At 40.5% G+C, this 18299-nt stretch overlaps 1 protein-coding gene across 2 annotated transcripts in view; it reads right to left on the reverse strand.

The window, feature by feature from the left end:
* Window positions 1-28: 28 nt before the first annotated feature.
* Window positions 29-18299, reverse strand: part of ARMH4 (armadillo like helical domain containing 4) — a 128526-nt gene continuing 110255 nt past the window's right edge. The window contains exons 6-8 of one of the 2 annotated variants that reach the window (XM_025869963.2): window positions 12210-12241; window positions 5453-5587; window positions 29-5217 (exon numbers count right to left, since the gene is read on the reverse strand). In XM_025869963.2, coding sequence (XP_025725748.1) covers window positions 5149-5217; window positions 5453-5587; window positions 12210-12241 — 236 coding nt within the window. In that variant the 3' untranslated portion in view covers window positions 29-5148. Of the gene's footprint in view, window positions 5218-5452; window positions 5588-12209; window positions 12242-12416; window positions 13462-18299 lie in introns of those variants that run through there. The other variant, XM_073895274.1, reaches the window with a different exon arrangement.

The following is an 18299-nucleotide window of genomic DNA, read 5'->3' on the forward strand; positions in this document are numbered from 1 at the left end:
CTTCCTTCCTTCCTTCCTTCCTTCCTTCCTTCCTTCCTTCCTTCCTTCCTTCCTTCTTTCTTTCCTCTCCTTTATCCTATATACACATAGTAGAAATTTAAGCTAATTAATAGGGAATTAGATGCACCGATTACCCAATATAGGGTAATCCCAAAGCATCTGTATGGCTAACAGTGGCTTACAAAATGAATGCTGATTATTTTTGTTGCATGTAGAACTTAAGCAACAGAATTATGTTTCCAGCTATGTTGGCTGCCAAAATTGATCATTAGCAGAGTAAACAGACCCCAGAAAGTTCTGTGTCTTATGGGGGATGTTAAACGTACAAATAAGGGCTTTTATTAGGTCAGCACTATTATTTTGTTTTCAAATGATTTCCTATTTCTAGAGATTTATATTGAGTTATTTGAACTCTGTATAATTAAGAAAGATATTTAACTGAGCTTAAGCTTACTTAAAGCAACCAAGCTCCTTTGGTCTCCTCAGTCTCAGGCTTCAATCCCCTCCCACTCGTGTCCATCCTACCTGGTGTAGAATTTTCTGTGAGGGAGAGGATGAAAACAAATTTAGATTTAGGGCCCCTTCCCCCGCCAATGGTCTACCTCATAGGCCTTTTCCTCCTTGCTTCTCTTTATCATTTTTCCAAGCATCAGTCCACTCAGAACGTTGGCCTCCTCTAGCACATTCCAGCATTTTGTGCCATGTTTATATCTGCATTGCATCAAGATTTTTCTTCCTTCTTCTTCTGCCCACACTTCTTCCCTCGCAACCATACCTTCACATACCCTAAAAAGTAGAGACTTCTTTTTCAACAGATTTCCCTGTAGTCATAACAAAGCCTATCTTGCCAAAAGGCCACGCAGCTAAAAATTTGTGCCAGACAATATACCTTACTCCCAAAAGCTGCTTTTTGGCAGCTGGTAGAAACACTGATTATTCATATCCACAGAAATCACGATGCCTGTGGATGATTTGAGGCTTCTCTCCCCAAGATGTGGATATGATTCCAAATAAGACGTTTCATCTGGATTTCCACATAAAGGAGATAATTGGAGGAGCATGGAGAGAAGCACCAGGCATTCAGAATGTTTGCTCTACATTATTTTCTGATATCTCTGTAATGTTCGACTTTTAAGTCTTAGCCTTTAAAAAAAATAACAAAATAAAGAATAAGCTTTGATTGACCATGCTAAAGCTACTTTAAATATGTTCTAAAATGGTGCTCTAAAACTTTCCCCACAACACTATTGACCTATGTGAGATGCAGGTACTTTAAGAAATGTTTCTGGAAGACTGTTTCTGAGGCAGTTTATGAGCTAAAGCCAAGGCTAAAGCATTGCTAAGGGAATCTGTTTCCCTGGGATACTAATTAACTCCAAATATTGCATATAAATTAAGCCCGCAGCTACTGAAAGGAGCAGCTTACAGGAGAGGAAAATCTGAAGAGGTTTAGAAGAAAAGTACTATCTTCTGATTAGAGAAAAAGGCATCAGGGACATGGGAGGAACCCTTTCTCTCTGACCCAGCATTCTCTTTTCTTTCTAGAAACTTCTACCCTTTACTCTTTCCTTTTGTTTTCCTTTCTCCACCATGGCAGGTGTGATTTATTGGATAACTGACTAGGGAAAGGGTTTCTTCCCCAAGGGACCTGTTCTCCCTTGTCTTTAATAAGGAAGCTGTTCTCTAGATAGAGCCCTCCGAGCTCTGTACTCTAACTCCTGGGCACAAGAATCCCAAAGTCCTCCCCTGGAGATTCTGACAGAGAGAGAGAGAGAGAGAGAGAGAGAGAGAGACAGCGAGAGAGGGAACACAAGCAGGGGGAGTGGGAGAGGGAGAAGCAGGCCTCCCGCCAAGCAGGGAGCCCAATGCGGCGCTCGATCGCAGGACCCTGGGATCATGACCTGAGCCGAAGGCAGATGCTTAATGACTAAGTCACCTAGGCGCCCCTCCCCTGGAGATTCTGACTCACTGGGTCTGGGGCAGGGCCTTGGAATCTGTGTGTTGCACAAGTATGATTCTTAGGAGCCAGAGTTTGGGGAACACTGCCTCCCCCTCTGAGAATAAGACACAGTTCCTGTCCCTGCATTGGAACACGTGCAGGTCTGAGGGGGGTAAATATGGTTCAGAAGGGAAGATGTTAGTAACTGAAGCTTGCAGCTAACAGCACCCCTTGCCAGACAGCTTTCCTTGTTGTGCTGCTAAATGGTTTAAGCTTAGTTGTTAGAATCAAGAGTTGCCTTTTTATTTTTAATGTGCAAATATAAGCTGATAAATCACTTATTTTAAGTAAACCTACCCGGTGCCTGACTTACTACTTTTAATCGGACTACAGTATAACCACTAGCTCAGCACCCTCGTCTGATGGCAGCACCCCTAATCTCGGGTTTTGTTTAGAACATGACCTTTTCTGATCCTCTGAATAACTTCAGCCAACCACTGAAAATCAGTGTTCCACAATCATTGGCAGGGAGGAAAATGGCCAAAATAAACACATCCCGGAACCTTCCACCAACCCAGTGTTGAAATGGGTTTGTATAGAACTCCACTGTGATCTAAGTCATCTCTTTTTCTTGTAACAGTCACCTGTCCCAAAAAGGACCGCAGGGCCATTTCTGCTGAGGCCTAAATGCACACATGTCATCCCTACAGCCTTCTGGAATAAATTAAAATACGTGTCCATTATTTGTGACTTTATCTGTGGTTTGAAAGATCAACCTCTTAGGCATGATCTGGTTGAAACTACAGACTATGAGTAGCCCAAGGCATTAATAGCCATCAGCATCGCCCATGTGTTGCTGAATGAAATGGCCTATTGTGTGTTTGCTATAAATAGCTTGTCAAGAATACAGAAACGGTAACACCACATCATGCCCACCTCCCCCTAACCTTAGGAACACTTATAGCAAGGGGCTGCTCTAAGAAAAGGCAAACATACCCTATGCAATAGCAGGATGTCTCTGCTCGTGAAATTACAAATTACTTCTGAGCGTCATGGTTCTGAATTTTATTTTTAAAACCTGACCTTGAGCTTAGTTATCAATTGTTAACTTCTATTTGATTGTATATAGCTTCTCATTTTCTCTTGACCCTTTTCACACATTTGCTTACATCTCTTGGCAAAAAAAAAAATTATTTGATGAAAACATTCTTGTAAGCTAGCTATTATTCAAGAACGGATTCTAGAAAGGTTTCTCTATTAGTTCTCTAGAGGGATACTTAAATTTATGTGGTTTTGAAGGAAATCATGAGGTGGGAGAGGAAAAGAACTTGTGTACGAGGGAAGTTTGTAAGGCATCGTTCATTTAACAAAGACAGGAATTCATGTGCAATGATCCTTGGCCAACCAACTAAGTTGACTCTTGAACAACACAGGGGTTCAGGGTGCAAACCCCCCTGCACAGTTGAAAATCCACATATAACTTCTGACTCTCCAAAACCTCTCCTAATAGCCTACTATTGACCAGAAGCCTTACTGGTAACATAAACAGCCAATGAACATGTTTCACATATAATATGTTTTATATACTGTGTTCTTACAATCAGTCAGCTAGAGAAAAGAAAATGTTAAGATAATCCTAAGGAAGAGAAAACATGTTTACAGTACTGTACTGTCTTGAAAAAAATCCACGTAGAAGTGGACCCGTGCAAGCACAGTCCCCTGTTGTTCAAGGGTCTCCTATATTTCCTTAGAATCTTGGTTTTAAAGAAGGACTCTGAAATGTCACTGCTTCCTGCAAAGTATGTGGAAGGGCACTGAATGATGATCGGGTACACAGTTTTGAGTCCAAGTAGGTTCTTGTCCTGATTGTTTGTGGGGATAATTTTGGATAATCATTTCCCTGCTCTGCTTCAGTTCTGTCTCCAGTCAAATGAGAGAACAAAAACATCTGTCCTAGCCCATACAGTAGCTCTGAGAAATAACTGTGCAGTTTGCCTCGAATACAGCAGAGCACGCTCCCATAGATGTGAACAAGTTCTCTATGTGTCAAGCAGTAAGGACAGTGTTACCAGGAACCTTAAGTCTTCCACGCAAATGAGCCAGGTCTTTACCTAAAAATTCAACTCAAATACTCAGATTCAAAAGATAGGGCAAGGAATTACACTCCAAAAGAAATGAGAAATGATCTAGCGTAGGCCAACATCCCCAAAAGGGAATGCCCTGAGAGAGGCTGGGACTCTGGCCACTGAAGCTACATCTACCACAGGATGTCCGTTTTCTAATAAAGCCAAATAAGAACCAACAGTGGCCCCATCATTCCATGGCCAAGCCCCCAGAAGTAGCAAAGCAATGCTCTGAATAATTCACAATAGTGAATGGCAGATAGAAATGCTCTGAGAGCTTACCTGCCTCACTTCTTGATTTCTTCCTCATTTCTTCTTGCAAAGTCAAATTATACACAAAAAGAACACCTCTTATTGATAAACATGTAAGCATCCATGGATACGTCTGTCAGACTCAATTACACTATTTAAGAAAGCAAGTTTACATTAAGACTGAGAGTCCATTTAATGCGTTATTTCTGGTGCATTTTTTTTCCTGCCAAGAATGAGAATAAGATAGAAGATGCAAAATAATAAAACTGGGAGACTGGAGTATAGAATGCAAGATAGATACAAATCTACACATAATCCTAATGCACCAAGAGATCTTGACAAAGATTTCATTCCAACTTGCTGCTCGTTTTGATGCAAACGTAGGATGTACCGTGGCCCAGAAGCCTACAGCCTCAAGGGGGCCGAACGCAGTCACCACGAGCTACTCTGTTAAGATTTCTATTTCAGAGTCAACATATGCCTTGGCAGCAATAATTGTTATGCTTAGTGCAGGTAAACCAAGGAAAAGGCCCTTTGGAAAAATACAAAATATTTACCTAGCAACTCCTAGTGAGCAACATGTGCGCTGCATATTGATGAGTGATAGCCTATGGTTGTGGAAAATTCACTACCAAAGAAAAACAAGCAGGGCATATTACAGTGAGTCTACAACATGCCTTTCCTGCTCAGTACAAGAGAAACCTACTGCCCGGAAGATAATGAGCCCGATGGCCTGACAGCAGTGATGTGGCAGGCTGCTGTTCTTCTTTTGCCCCCAAAATAAAAAGTAAAATAATAACACAGGTGAATATTCCAGTGAAACTCCCGTCGGATTCAAAACTCATCTTCAGAGCTGTCGGCTAAGAGCATGACTCGGTCTTGCATGCTGTTGAATTCTCTCTGCTGGAGAAAGAAAAACAGAAGAGTGTTAAACCCTTTCCACTGCAGAGCAAAACAGGCCCCTTTAAAAAAAAAAAGGCACCCCAACACACACAGCCAAAGCCCAGCAGCTAATCCAAACCACTGGGCGTGTCAATACCATGCCTGCCTCATTAAGCCCCGTGTGCTTTATTAAGCAAATTGGAAAAGCGAGGCATGTTCTGAAGCAGATGAGGTTTTGCTGTTGTGGGCTCCATACCTTTCTTTTATGCCGTTTGAAGCCGTTTCTCCTTCGGCGATTCATAACCTTAATGCTGTAGAGCGCTCCCAAGATGAACAAGGCGCCGGCTATCCCGACCCCTACAGGAACCAGCATTCCAGACATGTAGCCAGCCTGCACAGAAAAGGAGACGCCCAGTAGGATGCTAAATAGACCGCGGCCCTGGGTTTCTCATTTTTGCTCGATGGCAGCAGGTTTTTAAACACCTGGAATCCTCCTATTTGCTTTGTCATAAAATAGCACCTAGCATGAAGGCACGTTTTAGGGAGAAGGCAAGAGAGAGAAAGGTATGACTATTTTTGGAAAGTTCGAGTATTTAGAAGAAGTACTGAAATAAATCACCCAGACCTCGTGGCACCTCCAGCCACTTGCTTATGCACATTTGTCAACATCAGGGTTTGGTGGCAGAAATATAATTTGTATTAAAGATGGGTGAAGTAAGCTTCTGAGAATGCCAAGACTATTAAAATGCTATAAGTCGGAAATATCAGCATGAGACAAGCTCCAAGGGGGCTGAGGGGAGGGCCTTGACATTGGTGGTCTGCTGTCTCACAATCTCAGCTGCATTACAGTAAGAAAGGGAAGAGGAAGGATGCCAGATGTTGGGGCATAGACAGAAAAGACAAGGAGGAGAGAGGGTATGCACATAACATGGGATTTATATGAAAGGAAAAATCTGCCCAGTGGACAAGACCAAAGTTGGGGCTTGGGAGGGAATTCTGGGCATCCCCAGAGAAGTGGCCGAGCAGGGTGCAAAGATCACTGTCAGCAACAGTAGCGCCTGCAAAAGAACCTGGAGGTATCTGGTATCTGGTGTGTCTCCAACGTCCCCAAGGTGTCACTATGGATACGTTGGTTCTAAGTGAGCAGCATGATGTCCACACATCCCTGGGCTTAGGTAAGTAGCTCCGGATCATCCCAAGCTCAGGTAAGGCCGTCATACTAAAGGTGCTCTCTGCATCTTGGCCAATATGACACCTCAGGGCCTAGAGCATTATGTACTTACCTGGAGCCCTTTCACAGAGGAATATGAGACTGGTTTGCCTTTGAAGAAGGCCCCTGCTAGAAGCCTACCCAGACAAAATACATAAAACATTAAAATTTTTAGACTTTAGATAGGCATTATTCAGGGGTGGGGGGGGAACCCATGAGTCAGTTTGTCCATTTATTTGACTATTTCTAAAATTTCTAATATAGCACAAACTATTTCTAGTACCTTTCAGAATGAGCCAAAATCAGAGAAGGACAGAGAATAATGTTTTCTAAAAAGTGCTGAAGTATGCAGACTGATGCTTTCCCAATGTTTCCAAAAGTAAATCAAAGGAATACACGAGCCCTTTATAAAACTACAGCTCCCTCTAGCACACAGACAGCTCACTCACTGGTTCTGTTTTCCAGAGTCTTGTGTTAGAGCAGATTATGGACATTTTTCCATTAATTTGAGAACAACAGCATTGTTCATCAGCATATTAAGTGTTTTTCTCCAAGAAACAAAGCCCAGTCACTTTTCAACAAATTAATATGCTTTGCAGAAACCCAAACTTTTTCTAAAGTCCTTCCAGATCTACTTAAGGCTTATAAAACTGTAATTTCCCATATGGGAAAATACTGGACAATAGCAAAGTTTTGGTACTCTCATAAGAGCTGTGAATATATTTCTTTAAACCATCACTCCCAGTACATGGAAACGAATGTACGTATTGAAATGTGATCAGCTTTAAGCCCCGTAGATTACTCTAAAGAGGTATACATTCAAAGGATGATACTTGAGCTGTTGGAAGTTCAGCTTGATCAATCTCTGTGTGGGTCTCCTCGTGCTGTGTAACCTCACCCACACCCAATAGCATGACTATTCCAAAACGTGTCACTCTTTCTCATACTTCTTATTTACACATTTAGATCTCTAGTTCCTAGAGCTTTAAATCATGCAGATTTCACCAAAATTCAATTAATCTCTCTCTCTCTCCTCTATTTTGTCCCCTTGTGTGTGTGTGTGTGTGTGTGTGTGTGTGTGTGTGTGTGATCTGCCTGTGCTTTGAAATTATAATTAAAAAATGGGATCCAAGTAATCTCTCCTCTTCCAATATATTTTAACCATTCCTCTTTCAACACTAATGGAGGATAGGCTCTTCTTTTAGAATTGGCCATGACTTGGAGCGCCTGGGTGGCTCAGTCAGTTAAGCATCTGCCTTCGGCTCAGGTCATGATCCCAGGGTCCTGGGATTAAGCCCTGCATCACATTTGCTCCCTGCTCAGTGGGGAGTCTCCTTGTTCCTCTGCCCCTCCCCCCTCTCATAAATAAATAAAATCTTAAAAAAAAAAGAATTTCCCATGACTTGTTTCCTACACAAATAAAAACAAATTAGACTCATGAACATATTTTCTAAGTTATAAACCCTGCCTAGTACCTCTTCTCTGTTCAGAATCATCAGACATACATGTACCTTCACAGATAACACGCTGAGAAGGACATAGCTGCACCTGGGTATATTCCAAGTGAGAATGTGTAACTTGAATCTCATCATGAGGAAACATCCAACAAACCTAAAATGAAGACTATTCTATTTTTTTAAAGGACTATATTCTTTTAAAAGTCAGCATCGGGAAAGACAAAAAATGGCTATAAAAATGTTCCAGAGTATAGGAAACTAATCCATGACAACTAAATGTGTTACATGACCCTAGACTAGATCCTACACTGGAGAAGAAAAATGCTTTTAGAAAGGTATTTTGAGTCTGTTGAAAAAACTGAAATATGGATACCAGATTTGATAAAAAGTACTGTATCAATGTAAAATGTACTCAAGCTGATAACTGCAGCATGTCTGCTAACGGAATATTCCCATTCATAGGAAATAAAGCATTTGGAGTAAAAGCACCATGGTATATGCAACTTTTCCTCAAATGGTTCAGGGAAAAAAAAAAAAGGCAGAGATGGGCAGACAGACCAGCAAATGATAAACCAAATGGGGTAAAATGTTAAAAACAAGTGCATCTGGGTAAAAAGTATTGGGGCATTCTTTGTACTTATTCTTGTATCTCTTTTTTGTAAACTTGAAAATAGTTCCAAATAAAAAGTTTTGCATTTTTAAAATCGATTGTAAGTCAAAATATGACTAGATATAGTTCTTTTTAGTTTATGTTTGTGTTGGGTTTTTGTTCGCTTTGTATTACGTTCATGAGAAAGGTATTCTTCCTTCTTAGAATAATGTATTCATTCAGAAACATCTGTTTTCAAGAAAGGTATAAGAAAACCAAATGAGATGCTGTACTGTCTCGAGTCTGCTGAGTTAAGACAGTGCCTTTATATTGCTTTGTAACAGTGGCTCTCAGACTTGAGCATCTATCAAAATCGCCTACAAGACTTGTTGAAACAGATTGCTGGGCCCCGTTCCCAGAGTTTCTGACTCAGTAGGTATAGCGTGGGGCCCAAGAATTGCATTTCTAGCAAGCTCCCAGGTGATGCTGACACTGCTGGTCCAGACCACACTTGAGAATCAGTGCTATGCAATATAGTCTGGATCATCCATTTTCTAGGTTATTTCCTAACGCCAGAAGAAACAGAATGATCTTGGTGACATAACAACAGGGTTGGTCTTTACTAAACAACTAAAGCTGCTATGCCTCTTCAATTTTGAGAAACATTTTAGATGTTGAAAAGACATATCAATAGGTAGCCAAGTTAGGATTTGCCTAACAAGCATCACTAACTTGGACATTAAGCCAGAAAGAAGAGTAATGATGGAATGAGTATAGGGACTGTCCCTCTGTGGCCATTCACCTCTTCTTTCAGAGCAAGAGAACCTCCCATTTCAGCTGGGTGCACAGTAACGATCACTGCTCCCTGCCTTCTCTGCAGCTGGCTGCGACCATGTGATAAATCTCACTCAGAAGAGAATACATTAGTGGCAGGTTCAGCTTCCCGACATGCTCTTCAACAGGGGAGCCCAGCCTTTATCCCCCACATTTTGAGAATAAGAGTGCCTTTATCTTCCCTTTTAAGAGGGAAGAGGTGTCTTCACCTTCCCTTATCCTCCTTCCCCTGGCTAGAATATGGACCTAGTTAAGCTGGAACTGCCATCCAGGACCTTGGGAATGAAGGTCACAAATGGTGGAACATCAAATACAAGGAGCCTGAGCCCCTGTCAGAGTGTTGCTCCCCATTAACCCTTGACTGCTACCTCCAGATTCATAAATGAGAGAAAAACTTCTATCTTGGTTAAGCCATTGTCATTGGGGTTCTCTGTCATTCATAGCTGATCTTAATCCTAGCTAATATAGAAAGACTAAACAACAGTAAAAGTATTAATTCAGAACTTTTTAAAGTTTTTTAAGATTTTATTTATTTGAGAGAAAGAGCATGCGTGCACAAGCAGGGGGAGGGGCAGAGGCAGAGGGAGAAACAGACTCCCCACTGAGCAGGGAGCCCGATGTGGGACTCGATCCCAGGACCCTGGGATCATGATCTGAGCCAAAGGCAGATGCTTAACCAACTGAGCCACCCAGGTACCCCCAGAACTTTTTAGAATATTTTTCTTTCTAGAGCCAAACTAACTAACAGAAATACCAATATCAGGTACAATTGAATAATGCTAAACTGAGATGTCGTGGTTGGCCAAAGAGCCAGTTAAATAAATATTTAGTTTCCAGTTCTAAGGGATTCTGTGACTTTCACCAAAGAGGCAATAGTTTCGCTCTCAAATAGTTTCTGAAGATAATGACTAACAAGACTTTTATAGATGAGAGCCAACTAGCTAGCTAGCTAGATACATGAAGGGGGGAAGCGAGAGAGGAAGATACATATATGTACACACGTATGTGTGTGTGCACATATGAAGGCATGTCACAGGTAAGTGTAGAATATTTTACACAACAGGGGAAGTGGGGATATGGGAAAGATTATAGTAAGTCCCTCCAAGAAAGTCAAAATATGAAGAAATAAGGCATCAAATAAGCCAAACACAGAATCTCAACTATTTTTCTTCTATTTTTTTTAATTAAGACATACTGAAAAAATACTCCAGAAGAAAATAGAGAGAAAGCTGGAAAAACTCAAAATAATCCAGAAAACTAAGGTCACACATAAAATTATTTCTCTTGGTAAAAATGGTGCCAGGCCTTTGAGACAAGATAAGAAGGGTCTACAGAAATAGAAAATACAGACTTTCTAAAGCTGCACAGATTTTTTTTTTTAATTGTGGCAAAGCTATCTATAGATACAGGTAAGAAATTTTGCAATATCCAACTTCAAAACTGGTGACATGTAAACATTTATTCTCTTAAGGGTTTTCTGGTACACAATTTTACTCAGAGGATATTTTCTATAGAAGCAATGATATATGGGTTCCTAAATTATTCTACCAAAGCCTATTTCCTTTTCATTGCATCCTATTTTCTTCTGAAAAATAACAAGCACTACTAATATAAGTGTGTTCAGTTCTTAACTTTTGAGCTTTATTTCCCCCAAATCCTGCTCAGTCCATCCGATCATACCTCCCTTAGACAACTGGACCTGTTACAGATACCAAAATGGCCTCCACTAACCTCAACATGCTTAAAATTTTTCAACATCACTTTTAATAAGTATGACCACAAAACAGTCTATTCTCAAAAACCGTGTATGCTAAATTTTACTGAGAAGCACAAAGATAGTAATGAGAATTAATATAATCTTACAATTTTCATTGTAATTTATTCTTTAACAATAAGCTGCAGCAAAATAAATATTAATCATCCAAATATGGGGAGAACTGACTCCAAATAATAAAAAAGATATGGAATACCATCAACAGAAGTATATATTGGGACTGGTGATTTAAAGGTAACTCAATATGTGGCAATTGAAAAGATTTCCATTCACTAAACCCCCAGTTAAATCTGAGCTGGGTTATAGTAATGAGATCTGACACAGGCTACAGCAAGGAATTCAGAATTCCATCAATATTTTTATAAGTAATTCCAGTTTAAAATTCTAAGGTAACCAAAAAATGTAAACTTGGAGAGTGTTGAAAATCAAAAGAAAATGAAAAATAGGAACCTGGAAGGGAGTTAATATTGTCAATCACAGACATAGATGGCAGAATTAACGCAAGAGAGAAATATTTGTCTATCGTTGGCCATTCCAGGCAAGGCAGTCCTTTGTCACCCAGTATGTAGAAGTACTATGAGAGACTACATAAAAGTTGATCTAAGGAGAGTGCTCAGGCGTCCAGGTATTTTTACTCCAAACCACCCCCACTATGGTTTAAGGATGCTCTTTCCATCCCAAACTTTTATTCTTAACTCAAGTCCATCAATTGCCTTTGGGTCAGAAGAATCAATGCTTTCCAAAATCCAAGGTATTTCTTCCTCATACAGGAGGATCAGGCTTACAAGAACCTGGCATTGGGTTTTTGGCACTGGGACAAGAAATAGCCAAATAAATTGGGATTACATTGCTGATCCCTAGAAGAAACTCCACCTTGAAATGTCAAGGATATTTTCCAGCTGAGCATAGCAGATAATGCCTTCATAAGAAGGAATGGTGCTCCAAAGAACAAGGTTCCCTTGTGTTATACAAGAAGGAACTTAAAGGGAAGGTCTTCCTTCTTACTGGGCACCTGGAAGTGGCTTTGCATCTTTGCACAGATGACCAGAATCAGAATGATGAATTAAGGCTCCATTATTCTGAAGATCTTTTATTTGACAAAGCCATGCCCTTTAAGATAAATCCAAAGCAAGAAAATACTTCTCTTACCTTGTCTTTTAGTTTTTCCATCCAGCTTCTCACTAGGGAAAGTAAGAGAATAAAATGTAAATATCCATCTTCTTACTTATATTTCATTGAGTTAAATTAATTCGATAAGTTACATTTCATGATATTAAGTTAATTTGATACACTGGTTTTATTGTATGAAATGTAGTGAAAGGGTCAACAGTATTAACAGTAATAGTGACAGTATTAGTCTTGTTTTTATTCTCATTTGTTTAAAAATGCAACAGAAAGCACAAACGTATCCCTCATATCATCATTAGGTGAACAGAGAATATTTTTTATTTGTTAAACATATGTGTATTACTATTTAATGCTTTGGGGGAGGTCTGGGTAAGGAGATAGGAAATCACCTTTAAAGTATCAGGTTCATTCCCAACCCATGTACCACCAAATAAATAAATAAACTAATCAATTAATTTATTAATTAATTATCAAGTTCATTTCTTATGAACTTTTTCTCCTTAACGTTACTCATCTTTCTCAGTTTTTAAGCTCAGTGGGTATTCTGCACTTGAATCAATATCCCAGCAAAGTAAGGTAGGAAGGGGCAATGGGCACTGGCTCCAAAGAGAAGCATTTGCATCCACAGTTGAAGAAAAAATTTTGACCAAAGGCAAAAAGAGGAAGTATTTCTGCAATACATATAGCTTATAAACTGTACCATTCCATCACAATACAATCACTATAAAAAAATAAAGGTAATAATCAAGTAACAGTTTAAAAAGCCACTGAAAAGGACTACATCAACCATGAAATGTTAAGTAGACAATTATTACAACCATTTGGAAGTACATATGCTGAGAACATAACAAGTATCATTCAAAATGAACATGTTAGAATGGCCATGGGTTTCTTTTCTTTTCTTCTTTTTTTTTAATTTAAATTTTATTTAGTTAACATATAAGGCAATATTGGTTTCAGGAGTAGAATTCAGTGATTCATCACTTACATACATCACCCTGGGCTCATCACAAGTGCCCTCTTTAATACCCATCAGCCATCTAGCCCATCCGCCACCCACTTCCCTCCATCAACCCTCAGTTTGTTCTGTATCATTAAGAGTCTCTTATGGTTTGGGGCACCTGGGTGGCTCAGTCAGTTAAGTGTCCAGCTCTTGATTTTGGCTCAGGCCATGGTCTCAGGGTCATGAGATCAAGCCCTGAGTTGGCTCCACACTGAGCATGAAGTCTGCTTAAGATTCTCTCTCCCTCTGCCTCTCCCACTCTCTCTCACTCTAAAAAAAAAAAAAAGAGAGAGAGAGAGAGTCTAATGATTTGTATGGCCATATTAAGGATAGTTTGAAGTTAGTAATGGGGTTCTTCAACCTTAATTGCCTTTTAAAGTTATAATAATGATTTAGCTTTGAATAAAAATTATATTTTGGAAAGCATGGAAAAGGAAAAAAGAAGACAAATATTATCAAAGAAATTAGTAAGCCAACAAAAACCTTTCAAGATTTCCTTAAATTTCCTTTCCTGTCCAGGAGCTTCAACAGATAGAAAGAAAGGACACAGAGTGGCAGACCTAGAAACACCGCCCAAAAAGTGTAGACAAGGGATTGGCAAACTTGTAAAGAGCCAAATAGTAAACATTTTAAGCTTTGCAGGCCAAACAATCTCTGTCACAACTACTCAACTCTGCTGTTGCAGTGTGAAAGCACTCATACTACATAAATTAATGGATTTGGCTATATTCCAATAAATGTTACTTATGGACATTGACCTTTGAATTTCATGTAATTTTCATAGGTCACAAATATCTTTCTTTTGATTTTTTTCAACCATATTAAAATGTAAAAGACATTCTTTGTTCATGGGCCATACAAAAATGGGTAGCAGGCCAGACAGGTGGGTCCACGGGTCACAGTGGGCTGACCCCTGACACAGACAGTTGGGTCTCCATTTACAGTCTGACTCTAGTAATTACATATTGACAGGCGTGATGCCAGCCCACAGGTGTACATGGCTTGACCCCTGACAGAGCAGGTTCGAATCTACTGCATCACTTGATCCCCAAACCAAAAACAAACATAAGAGTGAGGGAAGATTATGCTCCAGGAAAAGGTGGGGAAACTGAGACTCAGAGAAGCTAAGAGACTTGCCCATGGTTAACCAGGGAGTAAAGAGTCACTGGAATTCCAACCACTATCTGATTTAACAACCTACAGGAATAATACTTCTTAACTACCCATTTCTTTTGGTGATACCCCCACTCTCCTGCTCTCTCAGGTTGAAAATGTGGAGCTACCCTCCTTGGGCTCTTCTATCTCCTTCAGTCAGTGGCTTCAATCTCTTATGTCAAGATCTTGGCAAGACCTCTCAGCTTTGTCCTTCCTTCATCACTCCTTCTGTCTCCACTGGGATTCAGGCAAAGATAGTGGTGTACAACCAAGATATGACCAGTCATGGGAAGGTCAAAAGAAGAAAGCGCAGGAACCTTAGAAATGAGCCTAGGGGTTAGTGCCTCCATGGAGAAGTGAAGCTCTGGAGAAATTATTGAACCTCTGGGACCCTCAGTTTCCTTATATGTAAATTGACTGTGGTAACACCTGTCTTGCAAGATGTTGTGAAGACTGAAAATAACATGGGCCATGTGCTTAGGACAGTACTTGGTGTAGAGAAATATTAAAACAAAAACAAGAAACCTGGAACAGAAGGAGACAAAGACAAGAGAGTCATAAATATTTTAACATGTCTCAACTAAGCCCAAGACATAAACTGAAATTCAATCAAGAGAATGCTTCCAATTCATTGATTCATTCAACAAATACTTATTACGTACATTGTGTTGGCCAGGCACTGTGCTCTACACTGGGGTCAGCAGAAGGTATGGGGCCTGGGGGGCGGAGAAAGATGGCAGAGGAGTAGGAGACCTGGATTTTGTCTGGTCTCAGGAATTCAGCTGGATAGGGCTCAAACCATTCTGAACACCTATGAACTCAACAGGAGATCGAAGAAAAGAATAGCAACAACTCTCTGAACAGAAAATCAACCACTTTCTGGAAGGTAGGACGTGTGGAGAAGTGAATCCGAGGCGATATTCGGGAGGATAGTCGGCGGGGGAGGGGGCCTCCATTGGCCGCTTCTGGCAAGTGATAGAGCCCCGGAGCACAAAATCAGAACTTTTAGAAGTCAGCTCCACTGAGGGACGTCACTCCAGTGGCTAAGTGGGGGGTGGAACCCTCGTGGGACAGTGTGGTCTCAGGACCCTCGGGGTCACAGGAAGACCGGGGGTGCCTGAGTGTGGCAGAGCTACCAGGTATCAGAGCGGAGAAGCCGGCTGCAGAGATGGAGCCGAGGAGTGGGCTCTCAGCTCAGGGTTGCCATAAACCATGATCCGTGGCATAGTCGGGCCACTGCTCCTCCAGCAGGGACCCAACAAGCAGCAGATCTGGGGAGACTCCCCTTCCTCCCCCGGGGAGGAGCAGCACGGGAGCGCACTGCAGGGATCTCCTGGGTTTGGAGAGTCCACACGGGGTTGGGTGCCAGAGATAGAAATGCTCAGTCATGGGCCGGGTGAGCATGGAGTGCGGCCGGAGACCGGGGAGAGGGGAGTGACTGACTGCTTTTCTCTGGGGGCACACAGGAGTGGGGACCCAAGTTCTTGGCTCCTCCAGGGCCGAGATTGGGAGGTCACCATTTCACTCTCTTCCTCCAAAGCTGTGCGGAAAGCTTGCAGGGAACAAAAGCTCCCAAGAGCAAACCCGAGCAGATTACTTAGCCCGGACCGGCAAGGGCAGGGCAATTCCGCCTCTGGCAAAGACCTCTGGGAACCACGGCAACAGGCCCCTCCCCCAGAAGATCAGAAAGAACAGCCAGCCAAGATCAAGTTTACTGATCAATGAGAACGGCAGAACTCCAGAGCTAGGGGAATACTGCACATAGAATCCCTGGCTTTTTTACCATGATTCTTTAGTCTTTCAAAGTTAATTTTTTTAACTTTTTTTTTTAATTTTTCTTTTTCCCTTTTTCAACCATCTTATCAATCCCTTTTTAAAAAACATTTTTATTTTTCATTTTTAGAGTCATATTCTAACCCTTCATAGTAGTTACCCTTATTTTTGGAATATATATATAAGTTGTTCTCTTTTTAAAACTGTGAGATACAGTTTCTTCTAAAGATCAAAATATACCCTAAATCTCTAGTGTATGGCTTTGTTCTAGTCTCCTGCCTGATCACATTCTCTCCTTTTTTTTCCTTTTCTTTTTAAACCTTTCTTTTTTCAAACAACTTATCAATTCCTTTTATAAAATTTTTTATAATTTTAATCTTTACAGTCATATTCCATCCCTTCATCATATCAACCCTTATTTTTGTACATATATAAGTTTTCCTTTCTTTTAAAATTTTAGGAGGCACTTTCTTCTAACAGACCAAAATACACCTAAAATCTAGTGTGTGGCATTGATCTATGCACCAGCCTGATGATATTTGATCATATTCTGGTTTTTTGTTTTGTTTTGTTTTGTTCTGTTTCTGTTTGTTTTTATCTTTTTCTTTTTCTTTTATTTTCTTTTTCTTTTTTCTTTCTTTCCCTTTCTTTTCCCCTGGTTTCAGGTTTTTTCTGATTTGTTTAAAGTATATTTTCTGGGGATGTTGTTACCCTGTTAGCATTTTGTTCTCTCATTCATGTATTCTCCTCTGAACAAAATGACAAGACGGAAAAAATCACCTCAACAAAAGAAACAGAGGTAGTACCGACTGCCAGGGACCTACTCAATACAGACATTAGTACGATGTCGGACCTAGAGTTCAGAATCATGAGTTTAAAGATACTAGCTGGGCTTGAAAAAAACATGGAAGATATTAGAGAAACCCTTTCTGGAGAAATAAAAGAACTAAAATCTAACCAAGTTGAAATAAAAAAGGCTATTAATGAGGTGCAATCAAAAATAGGGGCGCTAACTGCTAGGATAAATGAGGCAGAAGAGAGAATCAGTGATATAAAAGACCAAATGATGGAAAATAAAGAAGCTGAGAAAAAGAGAGATAAACAACTACTGGATCACGAGGGCAGAATTTGAGAGAGAAGCGATACCATAAGATGAAACAACATTAGAATAATTGGGATCCCAGAAGAAGAAGAAAGAGAGAGAGGGGCAGAAGGTATATTGGAGCAAATTATAGCAGAGAACTTACCTAATTTGGGGAAGGAAACAGGCATCAAAACCCAGGAGGCAAAGAGAACCCCTCTCAAAATCAATAAAAATAGGTCAACACCCTGACATCTAATAGTAAAACTTACGAGTCTCAGAGACAAAGAGAAAATCCTGAAAGCAGCTCGGTAGACGAGATATGTAACCTACAATGGTAGAAACATTAGATTGGCAACAGACCTATCCACAGAGACCTGGCAGGCCAGAAAGGATGGGCATGATATATTCAGAGCACTAAACAAGAAAAATATGCAGCCAAGAGTACTGTATCCAGCTAGGCTGTCATTGAAAATAGAAGGAGAGATTAAAAGCTTCCAGGACAAACAAAAACTAAAGGAATTCGCAAACACAAAACCAGCCCTACAAGAAATATTGAAAGGGGTCCTCTAAGCAAAGAGAGAGCCTAAAAGCAGCATAGACCAGAAAGGAACACAGACAATAGACAGTAACAGTCACCTTACAGGCAATACAATGGCACTAAATTCATATCTTTCAATAGTTACCCTGAATGTAAATGGGCTAAATGCCCCAATCAAAAGACATAGGCTACCAGATTGGATGAAAAAACAAGACCCATCGATATGCTGTCTGCAAGAGACTCATTTTAGACCCAAAGACACCCCCACATTGAAAGTGAGGGGGTGGAAAACCATTTACCATGCTAATGGCCACCAAAAGGAAGCTGGGATGGCAAACCTTACATCAGACAAATTAGATTTTAAACCAAAGAGTGTAATAAGAGATGAGGAAAGACACTATATCCTACTTAAAGGGTCTATCCAACAAGAAGATCTAACAATTGTAAATATCTATGCCCCAACATGGGAGCAGCCAATTATATAAGGCAGTTAATAGCAAAAGCAAAGAAACACATCAACAACAATACAATAATAGTGGGGGACTTTAACACCCCCCT

Source organism: Callorhinus ursinus, unplaced genomic scaffold (genome assembly GCF_003265705.2).
Source record: "Callorhinus ursinus isolate GAN/ISIS: 27379988/994484 unplaced genomic scaffold, GSC_fseal_2.0 scaffold8, whole genome shotgun sequence".
In the NCBI taxonomy this organism is placed as follows: Eukaryota; Metazoa; Chordata; class Mammalia; order Carnivora; family Otariidae; genus Callorhinus; species Callorhinus ursinus.